This window comes from Mytilus trossulus, chromosome 9 (genome assembly GCF_036588685.1).
Source record: "Mytilus trossulus isolate FHL-02 chromosome 9, PNRI_Mtr1.1.1.hap1, whole genome shotgun sequence".
NCBI lineage: Eukaryota > Metazoa > Mollusca > Bivalvia > Mytilida > Mytilidae > Mytilus > Mytilus trossulus.
The window spans coordinates 13,651,529-13,670,789 of NC_086381.1; the positions used below are offsets into that span (position 1 = coordinate 13,651,529).

Sequence of the window (19,261 nt, forward strand, 5' to 3'; positions counted from 1 at the left end):
TTTTAATTTTGCATACACGTTTTCTTATATCAAGATTTCGCTATGCCAACTAATACTTTAAATTCGTTTTGATTTACATGTAGTTTTATATGTATACACATTAGAAGTTTATTATTTTTTATCAAGTGGAGATAATTTAATTTCATATGTATATCAAAAATTCAATCAAGAATTCATTTTATAGTACTAATCCCGTAAAATCTTACAGACTCTATAGTTAGAGTCATAAGAAACCCCAAATTAGAAAAAAATGCATGTGTTTTTTTTATAACTATAAATGGATAGTATTTATTATAAAACTTAAGTTATGTACATATACTTTTTTCTGAAGAAAATTCTTTAATTTGTTCATAAGAAGTTTACTTTACTTTTCAAATAAAGTAAATTGCATCCTTCCAAGAAGCAATTCGCCGATATATTTTCCGTATGCAAAGTGACCTCAGCGTGAACCTCTCGTAAAAATCTGATGATCGCAATACGCATGGATCTGTCCTTAAAATAAACTATTATCTGATTGTACATACTAAACACGTGCCTAATTTCCACGTTTAATTGTTGATTGTTTATTATAAGGTGACAATCGTTTAACTTCAGCTTCAAAACACGAACTTTTTAATAACCTGCCATTTTTTCACAACAACACTGTCCGATTGAAAAAATATTTGACGAAATTTATGCGAAAACATGATAAAATCTTGCACAGAAGTCTAAGTTTGCATTGGTTCAAGAATTGGATAAACATTGTTTTTCACCGGTCAGTCGTTTCTATGTACCATTTTGCTGTTTGTATGTTAAACGATTTTAATGAACAAAATACTGGAAATAATATTTAAACACGTTATTACATCCTACATATTTCTACAGACGTGATATAATAAATAATTCGTAAAAAGAAATAATGATCTTTGGTCTGATGATCTGATAATTTTAATCACTTTCAGATCTTTTAATAAAACTGCCGATTTCAATTGAATGATATAATGAAACCTGGAAGGATTGCTATTTTGGACCAGAATACAATTACCTTACCAGGGCACATAACTTTGACTCAGAGGTGATCAGTCTTAGCTCTTACTCCTTCCTTACTGTCACATGCATAAAAGAGGATCAACTAATACCTGATGGACAGTCAAACTCAGAGATCGAAATTAAACTGACAACGCCATGGCTAAAAAACACAAACAGACAAATAATATTACACAAGACACAACGTAGAAAACAAAAGAATAAACAACACGAACCCCACAAAAAATTGGGGGGATTTCAGATGCTAACATGCAACGATGACATTTAAAAGTCATTGGTTTGCTTTGACCTATGACATTCTGCACCCCAGACAAGCACTTCAGCGATACATCCGAACTTGTTTAATTGTAATAAAATATGACGGATGTTTTTTTTTACTAAAATACCCACTGTCATTATTAAGGTGCCCTAAACATAACACTACATTTGATATGTTACCAGAACAAGAACTAATCAAATTGTAATTACATAGTATTTATAATGATACAATGCTAGGGTACCTGACGAGGATTTACGGCCTTGGTAAAAAACGACCTAAATGATATCCGAAACACCAGATGCAGCTTAATCATTTTTACATCACTGGAAATCGAAGACTTCTACTTGATTACCAAACATCATTATAATATTGTAACCTCAGCTTATAACAGACGTACACATTTCTAACAGTAATTATTTACATAAAAGGTCAAATCAGGCTTCGATGAAAATAACTAGAAAATAAATGTATAGTTTACGCAATATATTTATAAAAAAGTCTCTACAGGAACAATATATAATTCACTCATTGACATAGGTACTAATATGTTTTGCTGGGATTGGTAATGTACACGAATATTAATAAATTGTATTACATGTTTTTATAAAATTTCTAACAAAAATCATCACTGATCAAAAGTATTACCCGTCTGAACATAAATAAGCAAAGATTTTATCAGTGTATTTTGTATTTTATTTTGTAGAATAAAGAGTATGTGATAAAAGATAATAAATGCACAATACTGAACCGCACAACATCTGTTGAATTAGCCTGTATACCAAGTAAGTAGATTACTGGTAATCAAAAATATCGTTGACGTAATTAAGATTATTTACATTCAGATATTGTGATAACAAACTTCTACAACACTATTCACTTCCCCCATCCGAGGTTTTCAGAATGAGTAAAGTAAAAAGAGTCAACAGTAGTATAGCGATGTTCAATAGTCGTGAGCATGTGTTACTGGTACATAAATCTAATGTTCGCGACAGACCAAAATTTGGCTTTCTTATATATAAAAATTAGAGATCATTAAACGAAACGGGTATACACCTTTAGACCATATATCATTATAAAATCAAATGTATGTTGACCTTCTTCAGTATTATTTCAGTGGGATATAAGATACTGTCAAGGTCATATATTGGCACTGGAATGACACAACTCAATGCAACACTTTACAAGTATACGGATATAACAGGAACAAGGTTTTTCTTTAAAGTTGTTGATGATGGTTGTATTCCTTTGATGACAGATACAACTAGTCCGAACTGGCTCGGAGGTAGAGACATTACACAATTTTTAGATACTTTTAACAATTCATTTATAAGTTAATGAACGAGTAAATACTTTGTTCACAAAACCAGTACATGTGTTGCAGAGTAATATATCCTGTAACATTTTTTTTAAACAAAATAACTGTTGATGTTTACATTTCGTACAACAAAAGCAAATGAGTAATACAGCTGTTCATGACTGCAAATCCGTTGTTTTATTCAATGACAATTGGAAACGCTGTTTTAATAACAATCGGATTTACATATTATATATGATGGGTTCTAATGAGATAGACTGTAATAGGGTATGATGAAAAATGTATTTGAAGAATTCAATGAAATCCGAAATCTTAAATAAATAGCTTAAAAAGTCAAAAAGATTTGCCTGACATGCTTTCATTTTATTTTACAGAGGGAAGTAAGAAGACAACAGTAACTTACATGGGAATCAGCAAAGGAATACACAACCCAACTGTATTCAACATACCACCTATTTGTGTGAGTATTTCAGTTATGATAAATATATCTAATGGCCGAAATTGACATGTTACGTTGTTAGCTTTTGTACTGATTTTTTTTCTTAATCCCTATGTCAGATTTCAAGGAAGATTTTGTATTTATGTTATTTTAAATTTTTTGTACGATACTCATCAGTTCAAATAGTTTATTCGACTGACATGTTTTATTTTCTATTTCAGATGAAATTATAGACATGAATGGATACTGTATAATGACGAATTTCGAAGAATTAGGACGTATTTATCTTCAATAAAATCTGTAAAATATCATTGTTATATTTTGAAACATTCTTGTCATCTTGATCATATGAATATGATCAAAAAGTAAAATCACAAAAATAATGAATTCCGAGGAAAATTATAAGCGGAAAGTTCCTTATCAAATGGAAAAATCAATTGATAAAACATGACACACTATGTTAAATTGTCAAAATAGAGGTACACTAGTCATCACTGTGTCACGATCTCAATTAGAACAAAAACAAACAAATATTCATGAAAGAAGCACAAAAACAACATTCATTGCTAACTTAAAAATGTTTTTTAAATCATTAAAGTTGATGCAGCAATACACCAATAAGACCCTAACCAATTGACACAATTATGAAACATCAATAGAGATCAATCTGTATTTAAAAAATAGGTGAGAAAAACCAAGGGGAGATAATGAAATTAAAGCCATAAGACAAACGAAGACAGACTTAATATATATGTGTATATCTGAATAATGTGAATATTTGTTTTACAAGACATTATTTTATTTGAGTCTCACCTCGTATAAAACATTTACATAATACTACAATTTCCAATATAAAACAAGAGCCACTCTAAAAAGAGTTACGAGAGACTATAAAAAATGGTATATACATTTACATATATATATACATACTTAAAACATAAAACAAATTAAAAGTATACAAATGTTAAGAATAACATAAAACAAATTTAAAGTATACAAATGTTAAGAATATAATAAACATTTTCTTTTCAGTAAAATATCATAGCAGATTTTGGCAGTATAAAAGTAAACATTTTCATCACTAAATAAAAATACAAATTTATCGTCATCTGACATACTTTTAAAATCATGACAAAAAGAATCAGCATGACTAAACAACACAGCACGAAAATCTGCATTTAGTGGACATTTCAAAATTACATGTTTCTCATCTTAAATGGTATCATTACAACTAAAACATATTCTTTCATTAATAGGTAAGTTCTGATACCGGCATACTTTCCTACACCCATAAAAAATCTCATCGCTCTGTTTTTAACTGCATTTATGTAAGAGCATTCTCTTGTTCCCCATATTGAAGCACCATAATCGATGACTGACCATACAAGGTGTGTCAAAAAGCTTTGTATAAGTAAGTAGAGTAAAAAAAAACACCATTTGATTTACATTTTGCGATTAATAACACAAGAGCTCTACTTGCCGACTTGGCAATAGCTTTTGCCATTAAATCAGAATTTAAAAATTCTGTAAGATGTAAACCAAGGTAAGTATATTGTATTGTAATTTCAATATTATCTTTAACCAACATAAATGTTTAAATAGACCTTGGTAAAGAAGGTGGTCTAAAATGAATAATCTTAGATTTACTCAAATTAACATTAATATCATTTTTATGACACCACATATGTAAAACATTTAAGAGCATCTGTAAGTCTGATTCATTTTCAGCAAGTAAACCAATATCATCAGCATAGAGCAAAAACATATTTTTCTCTTCCTCTATCGGAATACCAACATTTAAACTGTTAACCTCATTAACTAAATTATTAATAAAAATATTGAATAAAATGGCGATAACACACACCCTTGTTTTAAACCACATTGAACATCAAACCATTGAGTTAAATTCCCATTAACTTTAACACATGACTGTACTTTATGATATAAAGATTTTAAAGCATTCAACATTTTACTACTAATTTACATCAATTAAAAAACAACAATGGAACAAATAAAATACATTGTACAATGTAAACGAGAAACAACATATGGAGGTCAATATATTCTCGGCATTCAACAATAGACAGGTTGCTCTTCTATGTGACAATCCCTAATATAGACTAAATAGCCTAGAAGTTATACTATGATTGTTTTTTACAAAGACTACCAGTGATTTGTAACCAGCAAGTTCTTTAAAGAACAAAATTCTAAGATACAGCTGAGGACAACTGTAATAAATTACGAATTAAACATCACAATAAACACGAACAAGGGTTAAAGTAGTTTTGGAGTTCAAATTTGCTAGAGCAAATAATAGCTATTAATACGTATACGGTGAAAGGAAAATGAGCAATAAATAGCAGTTCTTTTTGCGAATACCATATTAATTCGACGTAATTATTTTCTTCATATATGTACGCTCAAGCATATACTGGTACATAGTTGGTATATAATTTTATATTGTTCGCGTACGCTAAATAAATAAACTCATCATCGATACCAGGACTAAAATTTTACACTTACGCCAAACGCGCATTGCGTTTACAAAAGACTCATCAGTGACGCTCGAATGAAAAAATGTTAAAAATGCCAAATAAATTACGAAGTTGAAGAGCATTGAGGACCAAAAATTCCTAAATTTTTTGCAAAATACATACAGCTAAGGTAATCTATTTCAGAGTTTGAAAATCCTTAGTATTTCAAAAATTCAAAGTTTTGTAATCAGTTTTAAAATTTATTACTATGAACATGTCAATGTTAACTCAACACAGAAGTGCTGACTACTGGGCTGGTGATACCCTCGGGGAAATAAATCTCCACCAGCAGTGGCATCGACCCAGTGGTTGAACATAAACTAATCATAGATACCAATACTCAAATTTTACACTGACACCAGACGCGCGATTCGTCTACTAAAGACTAACGCATTGCAAATTACACGATTACGTGGTTTGCATTCATTTAGGGAAAGTAAATCATACAAACAGCTGTTAACCCGGTTATAGGCTTCTCTGCACCAACAATCTTTAGGGTTACAATCAAATTATTTCAATATAATTTTAATGCACATATACGTATTTCAACAATAAAAGAGGGACGAAAGATACCAGAGGGACAATCAAATTCATAAATCGAAATTAAACTGACAACGTTAACGCCATGGCTAAAAATGAAAAGGACAGACAATTCTTATATGACGTGCTTCTTTAGCTTTGTAAAGAAACCATACTTTATTATCCAATGAAATTAGTTTGCACATGCGTATATCGACTACGGCAGAAAAATGAATTTCGTCAAATTGGTATGCATTTAATGTATTTCCTTAAATTAAAACACTTTCAAACACTAAAATGATACACATTTTGTTACTAATACTTTTACAATGACAACAATGTGTTACAATTCGTAATTGACAAATTTGACCAAGGCACCGCAACGTTCATGTTGGCTGTTCTAACTTCAAAACCCCTCTCTCTGAAAAAACATGTTTCATCTCTCCTGTTAGAAATGCATGTCATTGTGTATAGTAATTTCATTGAAACATATGTTCCGACGATAATATATAAAATAAAGTATAGGTTATTATTACTGTTGTACTGAAATGAAAACACTGTGTCATACTTCTGATAAAATGGATTGACCCTAGCAGGGAATCGAACCCCATTCTCCCATAAAAAAAATTACCAATATACCACCAAGGTTTCCCATCCATTTTATAAATGCAATAAGATTGTCACCCAGTGTTAATTTTAATCATCATGTAATACAGCATTAAAAATCGTCAGATGCACAAAGGCGTGCCCTTTGTTCGACTTTACAAGGTGTAACCACCGCAAGTATAAATGGATCTCTGTCAAAGGGCTCCTCCTGCCAAGTCTCGAATGTCAGCACAACTTAATCAAGGAATCCTCTATCAGCTATGAACATATTTACCAATGCTACAATATTAACCGGCGGAATATTTACGATAAATTTAGTAAATAAAGACCTACCCGATTCTCCTTGTCCGTCCACCGCCATTGACAACTGACTTTAAAATGTGCGTGTAGGAAATTGACCTCAAAGGAAAAGACTGTTGTAATAAAACTTGTCTGCTATATTGTGACACAAATATTGTTTTAGTTAATAAATTCATTTGTTAATTTCTGTTTCAATTTTGAATTTTAGAAATACAACTTTGCGAAATTAAACTGATTTGAACTAGTTGGATAAAAATCAACAGGAATGTTGATGGAAGAGCCTACACAAATACTGTTAACTTATACACAGCGAAACATAGAAATTGTCGTAATTGTCCTAATCAGAATAGAAATTATTGATACCAGCTATACTTTATTGTAGTTTTCACATGGGTAGGCATCATATTCGTGTTATTTTAGCCCTCGCTATCGCTCTGGCAAAAATAATCACGACTATAATGCCTACCCATGTTAAAACTACAATAAAGTTTAGCTGGCATCAATTATTTCGAAAACAATACAACACATGAAACAACATAGAAAACTACAGAATAAACAACACGAACCCCACTAAAAACTAGGGGTGGCCACAGGTGATTCGGAAGGGTAAGCAGATCCTGGTCCACAATTGGCACACATCGTGTTGCTTATGAGATAAAAAAAATCCGGTAAAAAGTCTTATTTGGTAGGTCACATTTATGACAGGGAAAGGGGATTTAAGTTACGACGTAAGGAACAAATCCGATATCATTTGTGAAACGGTTGTTCCATAACGGTCAACCAAGTCGTGATGGCGTCCGTAAAATTTACGCAGAGATGATTTCAACTTTACCATTTGGAACTCTTGATTAGATAGCTTCCCTGTGTGTGAAGCAAGAAACCAAGCATCTTGATAATGTCAGTTTCAGAGAACTTTTTGTTTGAATCAGACTGATCCTTACCAAAGTAGGATTTATCCCTTCCTAAGACAAGATATTTGTATCTTCGTTGGCCATTATGTTTTATGAAACAAAACAATACCAACTCTTTCAACTTGTCCTTTAGTTTTGAATGTGCAATACTTGTATAAAGTGTAGAAATATCAAATGGTTTAATAATATTACAAGATGAAAGAGAGTTAGATTGTATGTACTCTAAAAGAGTCTTAAAATTTTTAAATATCCACATCTAATTCCCGCCATCTCGAGAATAGGCAGTTTCAAAATTACTTTGATTGCTGATCAAATAGATGTTATTAATTTAGAAAAAGGTTTCGTGGAGCACTTGGAAGACCCAGCAATATACCATTGTTTGTAATGACACTTATTCAGCTTAGGTTAATGTCACTTCAGTGATATGCTCGAGATCAAAATTAAAAACAAATCTTAAACGCGGTACAAATGTTAAAGAGCAGATAAAACCAAAAAAAAAATAAACGTAAAATGGCATTAGGTGGCATATAAAAATTACCCCCTATGTTTTAGTACATGTATTAGCATAAATGCATGGTTTTCTTATTTTCACAAAAACTTTGATGTACGAAATACTACTAAAATCCGTAAAATATTATGAAATATTACCAATTTTCTATGGCCTGTATATATAATATGCAGTTTCAGTTTTATCAAACACGGTAATGTTTAAGTCGAATCCTCCATTTCGAATTGTACTTTTAAAAAATAAAAAAAACACAATTGCATAGAAGAACTAAATACTAGATTATGGTCTAGATTAATCAGTTTTTAAAAATTCTACAGATTTCTATTTGCAAAAAACTTCGACAAGATGAGTGTACGTTAAAAAAATTGTTGGTAACTTCTAGTATGTAAGGATGTCTTGCTAAAGACTTTTTTTTTATATTCAGGTACTATAAACGTTTATTCCATATTGGTAAAATATTAGTAGGTTTTTCTATATGAATGGGATTTTGAAAAAATAAGGATATTCACCTGCGGAAAAAGGATATTCACCGCGCAAAACGTCGCGTGCTTTAACGTGTATAATTTTGGTAAAAAAAACGTTTGATGTACAATTGGTTTTGGTCAATAACTTCCAATACATTAATTTGTCTCGGAATATGGAATAACACATTTACTGTCTTTTGTTTTGGTAAATATGTGGTTTAATTGACTTTTGAAAAACTGATATTCACTTTGGCCGTTGGCCTCGGTGAATATCAGTTTTTAAAAAGTCAATAAAAACCTAAATTTACCTCTTCAAAAGACAGTAACTGTATAATATACTTCACAATAAGTAAACAAATAACTGTTATAGTTAAGTAAATGCAGAATCTCATGAAATATTTTGTATATTTGGTCAAAAGTACATGTTTAATTATATAACAGTAGACCAGTTGTTATATTACATATTCACAAATTGGTATTACTAGATTTAACTTGACTGGGAGGGGTTAACAAAATCGCTTAGTTAAGACCAGTCTATCTATAGACATGAGTTTTTTTTTAATAAACTCATCAATGAATTATTATTATAACGGAAATCATCCTTATCACACACATCTTCAAATAGACTATCCTTATGCAAATTAAAACATAAGCTCCGCCCGATCAGTTAAAATAACATTGGTAATACTAGTTATCATTTTCACTATTCTAATTTTCTGAATAAAGGGAAAACAGCACTTTGTAAGGAATTGAAGATGTGATACAGAACCCCTTACGGACTCTATCTCCTCCCTGGTGTGTAGATAAATTGCCTATCTAACTCTAAGTTCTCTGTGTGAGCTTGTGTTTATAGTTATTTGTTATAACATGGAACGGTATCATCAATGTTTTCCAAAATATCTACAGTAATAGACGAAATGAAATCAATAAAATCATTATGCAATAAAAGTATTACAATTTACACCCATATTGATTTATTATTGTTTGCTTAACGACAGGTTCATACTATTTCATGAATATTCAGGAGGAAGAAGTGACCAATCTATCCACCGGATGACGGACATTTAGACTGAATACCGCTAAAGGAAAGATAACCCAATGTTTATTACTCGACCTTGTGTATCAGCAGTTAGGCGCAATATCAATCAACGTTACTTTGAAAACGCAATACAAGGAATCATACAAAAAAACAAGAAGTACAAACAAACTTAGGGTAGAAAAGAAAATTATAATTAAACATGATTAATAGTCAACCAAATATTACAAATAAAACAAAATACTGAACAACTAGAAAAAATGGGGAAACATTTGTTTAAATGATAAACTATAAAAGCGTGCGTGACAATTATTTTTAATTTCGTTATTTAAGGTGACGCCAAAGCGGTAAAACAATGCTATATTGGTGCTGGTTCGTCAAAAATAAAGTCTACATTAAACAGCTATCCAGATGGCTTTCAAACTGCTTATATATCTGTAGCTAATGATGTGTATTTACTTATAACGTATAAAGCATTTGGACCAAATGTGAATGAAGGTATTTATAAAGGTCAGACAGTTGAAATAACTATTAGTCGTTTTCTAAATGATTGTCTGACAAAGCTAAAACATAATTGATCTTTTAAACAATTTCAATATTTTTGACTAAACATAAACGCAGAAATAAAAATAATCAAATTTAAATTATTTGTTTCTTATTAAAAAAGGTGTTAGTACAAGAAAACACAGTGAATGTACAATGTATGAAGAGCATATATTTCAAGAATGAGATCATACGTTTTAGTAGCATAATTCTCCACACAAGTAAAATGGATTAGCCTATAAAAAAATCAATGGGATTGTTCAGTAATATGTCGGTAATAATGATTAATTTCTCTTTGAAGAAACGTAATTTCTGTAGATGGAAATTCTCGTATTGTATGCAAAACTCAATATACACAGAGCATACGTATTACTTTTAAAACTTTAAATTACTAAGAGCATAGCTCAAAAGATATGTTTCCTCACAGATGTCGATTAGAACAGAGACATATATTAGTCTATGGTGAGAACAGATGATTCTTCTTGTAATTCTGTCACTAAATCTAAAATACCAAAAACCTAAATGTTTAACATTTATTGACATTTAATATTTCATATTGACATTTTCTTTATGATAATGATATTACTATTGATAAATATGGTATGAAATTGATCCGAAATATATATTTCATAGAGTATTTTGTGATAGAATTACAAAATAAGGTTACAAGGGAATAACGATCAAATGCATAAATATGTTCAAAATTGTGTATGTTTTCAGCACCTCAGCATATTCTTTATAATTATATGTCTTCATTCTCAACTTTGTGCGTTAAATATAGCATTTTGTGTAGGTGAAGCAATATTGATAGTCGATTATTTAATCAGAGATTAAGAATAAAGCAATCCCTTCAAGTTGTGTGAGTTTCGCTATGTTTATATTTATCAAACGAACTGTTATATATCAAGTGTTTTTTTTTATATTTACGAAATTAGATGACATTTAAATATCTATGCAATAACGAGATCATATATACATAACATTGACATTTTCAACTAAATAGAACACGCAATTAAATTTGTACATACATCTCTTCTCCATTTACCATTTCATTTGCCTTAAAAATAGAAATAAAAAGTATTACCAGATCTCCGTGTTTGCAAATATTTTTTTTAAAATCCCTAACAAGAATTTAAGATTTTACCTTAGGCTAAATTAATGCGTGCATATCATTCTACAAGTTATGCATTTTAGTAAATAAACCCATCATAGATACCAGAAATTATCTACGCCAGATGTGCGCTTCGACTACCGTGATGTTGAATCAAAAAGTTTAAAGAACAATAAAGTACGCAGTTGAAGAGTAATGAGAACCAAAAATTCCAAAATGTTTTGCCAATTGTATTCCTTGGGTAGAACATAAGTATTTTAAAATGTTCATGGTTTGTAGACAGTCAATTCATTATTGCAGCTATACCAATGCTAATATATATCACCTTAGAATTATTGACTACTGGGTTGGTGATACCCTTTGAGAGCAGACATATACCAGCAGTAGCATCAAACAAGTGATTATAGATCATAGATCATAGATCATAGATACCAGGCTTACCATTTTGTACGTCAGACACACATTTCGTTTACAAACGACTCGTCAGCACAAAAAAGGATTTGTCGCGTCAATAAATCATATAACAACAATTGTCGCAAAACGTGGCGATTCATTTTTTTTTAATTTCAACTATCAGTAGTTCAGAATTCTTCTCCGTCTGTTAAGACAAGAAGGGTGTTATTGGTGGTAAATATGATAGCAAAACTGTCAATTTTCAACAAGCATAAACTTTGTTTCGATTCCATTAAAACATCATGCTCATTGCATTTTGTCACAGTTTCTCTATTTGATTTTTTAAAACCATATAAACACCACTTATCAAAGTACTGGTATATATTTCAGCACATCTAATAACTCAGTAAAAGAGAATCTTTTATACATGTACATTAAAAAGGCCTTCCCAGTTGTTTTTTGTTCATATTATTAAAGAATTATTATGTTTGCATTTTTAAATTCGTTTTACCAATAGTTATATTATCTCCGCCATATGCTGTTAACAAACTTATTTTCGCGAATCTATAGTTAGCGTTTATTCCTTTCTAGTACACTTAATGTTGCGATTTTCTAACTTACTTGATGTAGTTTGATTAAGGAAGATCCTAAGTTTTTATAGATTTTGACGACGATTTATTTTTTTTATACTCGCAAAATTCGCGAAAATTTAATGCTTGCGAAAAAAAGTTGGTTTACAGTAGTTTGGACAGTTGTTCTAAGTTATAAAACCCCTAGTTTCTATTTTTTTCTTGGACTGGAAAAAGGACTCCAAAAGTATTGTAAACCTTTTATATAACAACATAATATAAGTTCAAAGTGAATAGTGGAGGTTTATCAATGACTTTTTTTTATTTCCAACATTTATATACTTTGTAGCATAGAACTATGGACGAGCCGTACGTATAACCCTTAGAATAAAAACGTTGTAGGCGTAAAATAAATACCCATAATTCTTTAAATTGGTTTCTTTATCTGTTTTACCCTATGTAGCTTTAATTAGGCAATTTCGGATGAATAGCTACAGACAGTCAGAATGTATTCTGATCTCTCGGATGTTATAATACGACATGATCGCAAACTGGTATATGCAAATTAATACAGAATGGCGTTGTAAAAAGCAGAATGGGTTTTCTCATAATTGATTCTTATTATATACAACGTTAATGCTAAAGGCACCAATCTGTAAAAATGACTTATTGTTGTTGCTATATTCAATTTTGCCTTGAAGAGTTGTCAAAATCATAAATTAACTGTATACAAAACTTTTGAATTTTGTAAATACTAAGACTTTTGTAACGGTCAGGAAGAGATTACCTTTAGTTAGCTTTATTAGGCAAAACTTTAAGGAATGTTGGTCCTCAATGCTTTTCAACACCGTACATTTTTTGCCTATTTTGGATTCGAGCGTCACTGATGAGTCTTTTGTATACGAAACGCGCGTCTGGCGTCAAAACAAAATGAAAGCCTTGTATCTATGATGAGTTTCTTGTTTCATTTTCTGCTATTGTAGTAAATATTTAATAAAAAAAATATCAATCGACTGCTCACCTAATGATATGGGGAAGCCGGACATATGTTTTTGAATGACATAATAGGTTTCTTTTCTTTTGAATATGAACAAATTGTAAAGCAGATATTCGTAAATTGACTTCCGATATGAGGGAGAATAAGATAATTAAAGATTAGTAAACCCCTTGTTTAGCTCATTGGTATTTGAGGAAATTAGAATCAATAGTTCTCTATTAAAATTTGACGATTATCAATGGTTTAGATTGATACAATATGGACAAGCGTTGATGACAAAAAAAACATTATACCGATCATCTCTCCCACACAACCTGATCACAAACGGTTTACCAATCGTTTCCTCCAGTTCTTCCTTGCATCTAAGAAGCTTCTTAGCCAATGATAAGAGTAAAATATAAAAAATAAGTAACCTTTACCAAATTAGCAGCTATTGTCATTTACTTTTGGTTGCAATGTCATTGGGTGCTGTCACACAATGTGTATTCCATATTGTCATGTCAAAAAAAGTTTGGTCATGTCATCAACGCAAAAAATGGTGACTAAATGATCATGATAATATCATTAGAAATGTTGCGAAGAGATATGACTGCAACTTTACAATTAATAACTCTTTTTTTTTTAAATCTTCTTTGTATCAATGATTTCTTAATAAAAAAAAATCTAACTAGAAGGTATGTACTTCATATGCAGGTGCTTGCTCGGATCTTTTAATTATTAACTAAAAAGGGAAATTCAAAATGGAATCTTAATTATTCATTTAAAATTCGCAATTTCTTTGTCATTAAATTAAGTCCTTCACCTTTTTAAATTTGTAATTTTCATCAAAATATAAAGCAGACTGTTTCTATGGTATCTTTTATTTTAAGTTCAATTATATAGATGTGTTAACCAATTATCTAAATATCATTATATGGTTATATTTTTGTTGCTAATGGGCAAATAATCCTTTCTATATATTTTAAAAATCTATGAATAATAAGTTAGCTGCTATTCAACAAATATTCTTGATTTTAATAGAATAGTGACTATTATGACTTATATATAATACAATTAATGGGGAAGGTTACCAAATGCTAAAATCTTCTAGTCATCTGGTCGGTACTGCTACCTAAGTTAGTTATCATTTTTTCCTTTGGAAGGATCCTCGAATAGTATTTAAACATACTTTCAAATGTTTAAAACAACATAGAAAACTGACAATGATGTTTTTCCTTTCCCTCATATATGTACATTGATGGTGACATTTTATCAAAATAACAAACGCATGTGACGTCATTTTCATTTAGCGTCAGTGTCATGTTTGGTCAATACGCAATTTTAATGTCTTGTTGAATGACTTTAACGAGCTCATTACTTTAAAAAAAAAAATTAGATTGGTCAAAAATTAATCTAAAAAGTTTGTACAAGCAGGTGTAAACAAACTTCAAAATACAGTTTGTAGATTCTTCAGAGTGGGACAACTGTATAAAAAAAGAAAAATTTTGGAAAATAGATTGCCAAATGTACCTAATTAGAGCGATATTGAACAGACACTAAACGTGGAAGAGTAGATATACACCCATAAAAACTAAAAAGACACAAAACACATATCTTAGAGTACTCATAGTTACTGACAGCTAGATTCGTTTAAATCTAATAACTACTAATAAAATAAGCATGTGTCTAGGACTAACAGTAGCGGATTCAGGGAGGGGAGGTGTCCGGGGATTTAATTCCATTTTTTGACAATCAATGCTTTAAACTGAGGACATATGGTTGAAGCATTATCTTTCTCTTATCCATCAGTTAGACCCTCCTTTTAAAATGACTAGCTTTAGCTATCTGTCCCTGACTCATAATCGTGCCTTGATTAACCATATGAATAGGCATCATTAAAGTATTCTAACGAGAGAAATACTTTATGCATATCACAGACAAGCAGGAAGTCATCATCATCTCCAAATAATTCCAGGAGTCGTAGACGACTGTAGCTATTTAAGTCTTAGATATATTGATGTTAAATGTACTGTGCTCTATACATTTTATAAACAAATATTGATGTTAAATGTACTGTGCTCTATTCATTTATTAACACATATTGATGTTAAATGTACTGTGCTCTATACACGAAAAAACAAATATTGATGTTAAATATACTGTGCTCTATACATTCATAAACAATTATGAATGGTAGATGTACTGTGCTCTATACATTCATAAACAAATATGCTGGTAGATGTACTGTGATCTTTACATTTATAAACAAGCTTATCATTAGAAAACTTTCTCTTCCCTCTCTGGTTATCAAGAGGGGATACATGTTTTCCTGTCACTAAGTATGGTTTCCTGCTGAACGTGATGTGATCCCGGAAGTGTATTGTATATACAAAATGTAAGGCTAAACTAAGAAATCATTCTTTAACATGTTTAATACTTAGCCTTGACAGTACGTACGTTGAGAAATTATACATAACAAAATTGGAATGAATAGATTGTTTTGAACATGTCCAGTAATATTAACGTATCAAAATTTTAAATGTCTCTGGCAGAATTATGTTACACTATTGGTGAATCTAAGACAAAACAATAATATGTTTGCTTAAACGGAAAAAGAAAATTACCTTTAAAACGGTAATGCTGACTACCTTTAGAGATTTCTGTTAACAATAAAAGGTGACAGTTTCATTACTTAACACGCACCTTATCAATTAACATTGAGATATTTTTACTTACTTATGACATAGAAAACATTTCTAATGAAACAATTACAATTCTTTACTTTGTCACGATATGTAAACATTATTATAGAAAGAAAGAGGAGTTTTCGAGATAAAACTAGTACTAAGTAGGAGATATGACTATATCCACAACATTCAAGGTATTACTAAATGGATTAGGTGTCGTCTACTTGTACGATTCTTATACGCTTTTGAATAACTTCGAGAGCCATCGAATAGAGATACATTTTATTAAAAGTGCGCGTTAATTGCATTTTATCTAGAAGCCTGGTGATGTTGTTCTTGTTTACCTCTACTAGCCATGATAAACATGAAACGAAACGAAACAAAACAAATGCAAAATGTCCACGTGAAGTTAGCCAAAAAAAGACATTATAACATTTGCCAATGTATGTCTCTCTCGTTAAGCCTGCTATTAACTTTTTTTTTAAATCTTTAGTAGAGTGATCTTTATATATACATGTATATAATCTCTCGCCCACTTGTAAAATTCATTACAGCTTAGATTTTCCATATATGAAAGCCGATGTAACTTTTACTTTGAATTCAATCACACGAGAGAAAAAGTAATATCCTTTGCCTAAGATCAATAGTCGGTCATATCTATTTCGCGTGAAAACAGTACAGGCAATCAATACATCGGCGGAACTGCTTCCCTGAGGAAACTATAGAACTCTTTTACACAGATTTACCACCATTATCAATAGTCTGATAGAAACCAAACGTAAAAACTGTAAATCGGTAGGACTAAAAACTTATTTAAAATTGTACAATTCACTCTGGAAATTTTTACTTATTCAAATGGATTTTGACGACATTGGAAAGTAGATTTCAGAATTAGATAGTAAGTAATTAACATGGGAAATACGAAGATCAATGGGTTAAGAAAACGATCAAGTAATTGAATTATAGGAAAATGAGAAATATTGATTCACTACTCTTCCTTCAATAAATGTGAAATAGTTAAATGTGCTTTGTTTACACTTGCTCTTAATTAGCAACACGTTATAAATGTCAACCGATATCCATATTGAACAGCACTTGGAAATTGTTCATCAAACGATCAATGTAAAGGCCGTGTCGGAGACTGAAATAAACGTTGTTACCTATATTCAAGGTTAGAAATTGGAGATAAAAAAAATCCCAACAAATGTTTCTTTTTGGAATATAGTGGCTCATAATATAATCATGAGTATCCCAAGGAAAACTTCTATTGACAGACGTGGAGTAAAATCTTTATTTATAAAAACTGTGCCGAAAATAATTCTTGATGGTTCCGAAACTGATGGAATTGGCTCTCAAATGCCGCATTCCCGATCAGCAGGTGAACTAGCTATGTGCCTTGATTTTCCACCAGAAAGTAGTTTATCCCGACAATACCAATCAAGCAGTGGTCTCAGTATGGAATCAAGAAATCAAATTGATATATATTGCTCACCACGAATGCACCGAAAAACTTTCAATATTAACAATGGTTACCAAGACGAGGACTTTTCTTGGTTGGATACTACCGATCCATCAAATTCACAAAATGCTCTTGGTGTAGGGAGCAGGTTAGGCAGTGCCCTTTCATTAACAAGTGAGTATACTTCTAGAAGTATTGGACTGATTTCAAACGATTCATCGTCTGACAGTACACAATTCACTGACAAAATTGAACAAATAAAACAAAAACAAAGTCTTTTACGCCGCTATTTATCAAATCCCGAAAAACCTGCAGAAGACAGGGAAAATACGGTTCAAAGAAGCACACAATCAGTCAACAATCTTCACAACAAAACAGAACATTTTGAGGAATCTATAAGTGACGATAGCATGGCCGACCCTGTTCCAACTTCCGGTTCGGACAGTATACCAAATGAAGCGAGTGAATTAAGGCGCCAGAGATACGAAAATGCTTCAGATAGTAATTCTCATCTGGTAACTATGATAACTGATGATATACACGTAAAAGAAGGTAGGATAAGACAATGGTTAACTTCAATAGGAAACCAAGAGTAGAACAAAAATGGTCGACAAGGCAATCATGTGATCCTTCCGGTGGCTTCGGCTTTCCATGGTATAGCAATCAATGATATTTGAATTGTTTGAGATACTGTAATAATTAAACGTTGATTTGTAAAGCTTTTCTTCTTTAATTTACTAAATAATCTATTGCATCACATCGTTTTATCTAAACTCTCAGTGTAGACTACCTTTATCGATCAGGCCTGGTACTTCAGTTTTGTTTAAATTTTCAAAATCAATACACAAAGTCGATATAGGTATTCATTGAGAAAATTCTTTTAAACATAACGATAGAAATACACTTATTGGTTCAAACCTGGAACATGAGTCATAGCAGTATTTTTCATCATCAAGAACAACTTTAGATATTTTAAATACAAACAAGGAAACACTATATCTTCATCATCGATATCCTTAAAAGACCAACAACTTATTGTATATCGATGTAAGCAACATCTGTTCCTAATCATATGGTCTTATCTCATCATTATTAGCAAATCAAATATTTGTTCAACTGAATTTTAAATATTCGACAATCGGTAAATTTGGAAATAAATTTGATTAATGTCGCTTATGATGGTAGATTATACTATACATTTGATGTGTATGAACATACACGAGTTGTTTCCTTAGTTGTTATTGGCTTTATAGTAGCTGTCAGTAACTGAGATTCCTCTCTGATCTGTACAAAGTGTATTTTTTGTAGGGATGTATAATTACCCTGCCATGTAATGTCTATGTTTTTCTCCTTTGTATCAATCTGATACATTCAGCCATTTTCAACTGATGTTCCTATGTTGTGCTGTTAAACCTTTTTCGAAGATGAATGAAGGGTTCGCATCCCACTAACATGTTAAATGCTGCCTCATTCTGTATGAAGTTATCAAATGTACCAGGATTATAAATTAATACGCCAGACGCGCGTTTCGTCTTCATAAGACTCATCAGTAACGCCCCGATCAAAATAGTTATAGTTTCAAAAAATAAAAAATTGCAGAGCATTG

At 31.0% G+C, this 19,261-nt stretch overlaps 1 protein-coding gene across 1 annotated transcript; it reads left to right on the forward strand.

Annotated features, from left to right (window-relative positions):
* The first annotated feature begins 16,795 nt into the window (after positions 1 to 16,795).
* Positions 16,796 to 18,826, forward strand: LOC134685172 (uncharacterized). Its single transcript, XM_063544650.1, has one exon. The coding sequence runs from the start codon at positions 17,439 to 17,441 to the stop codon at positions 18,249 to 18,251; it is 813 nt and encodes a 270-aa protein (XP_063400720.1). The 5' UTR covers positions 16,796 to 17,438; the 3' UTR covers positions 18,252 to 18,826.
* Positions 18,827 to 19,261: the final 435 nt, after the last annotated feature.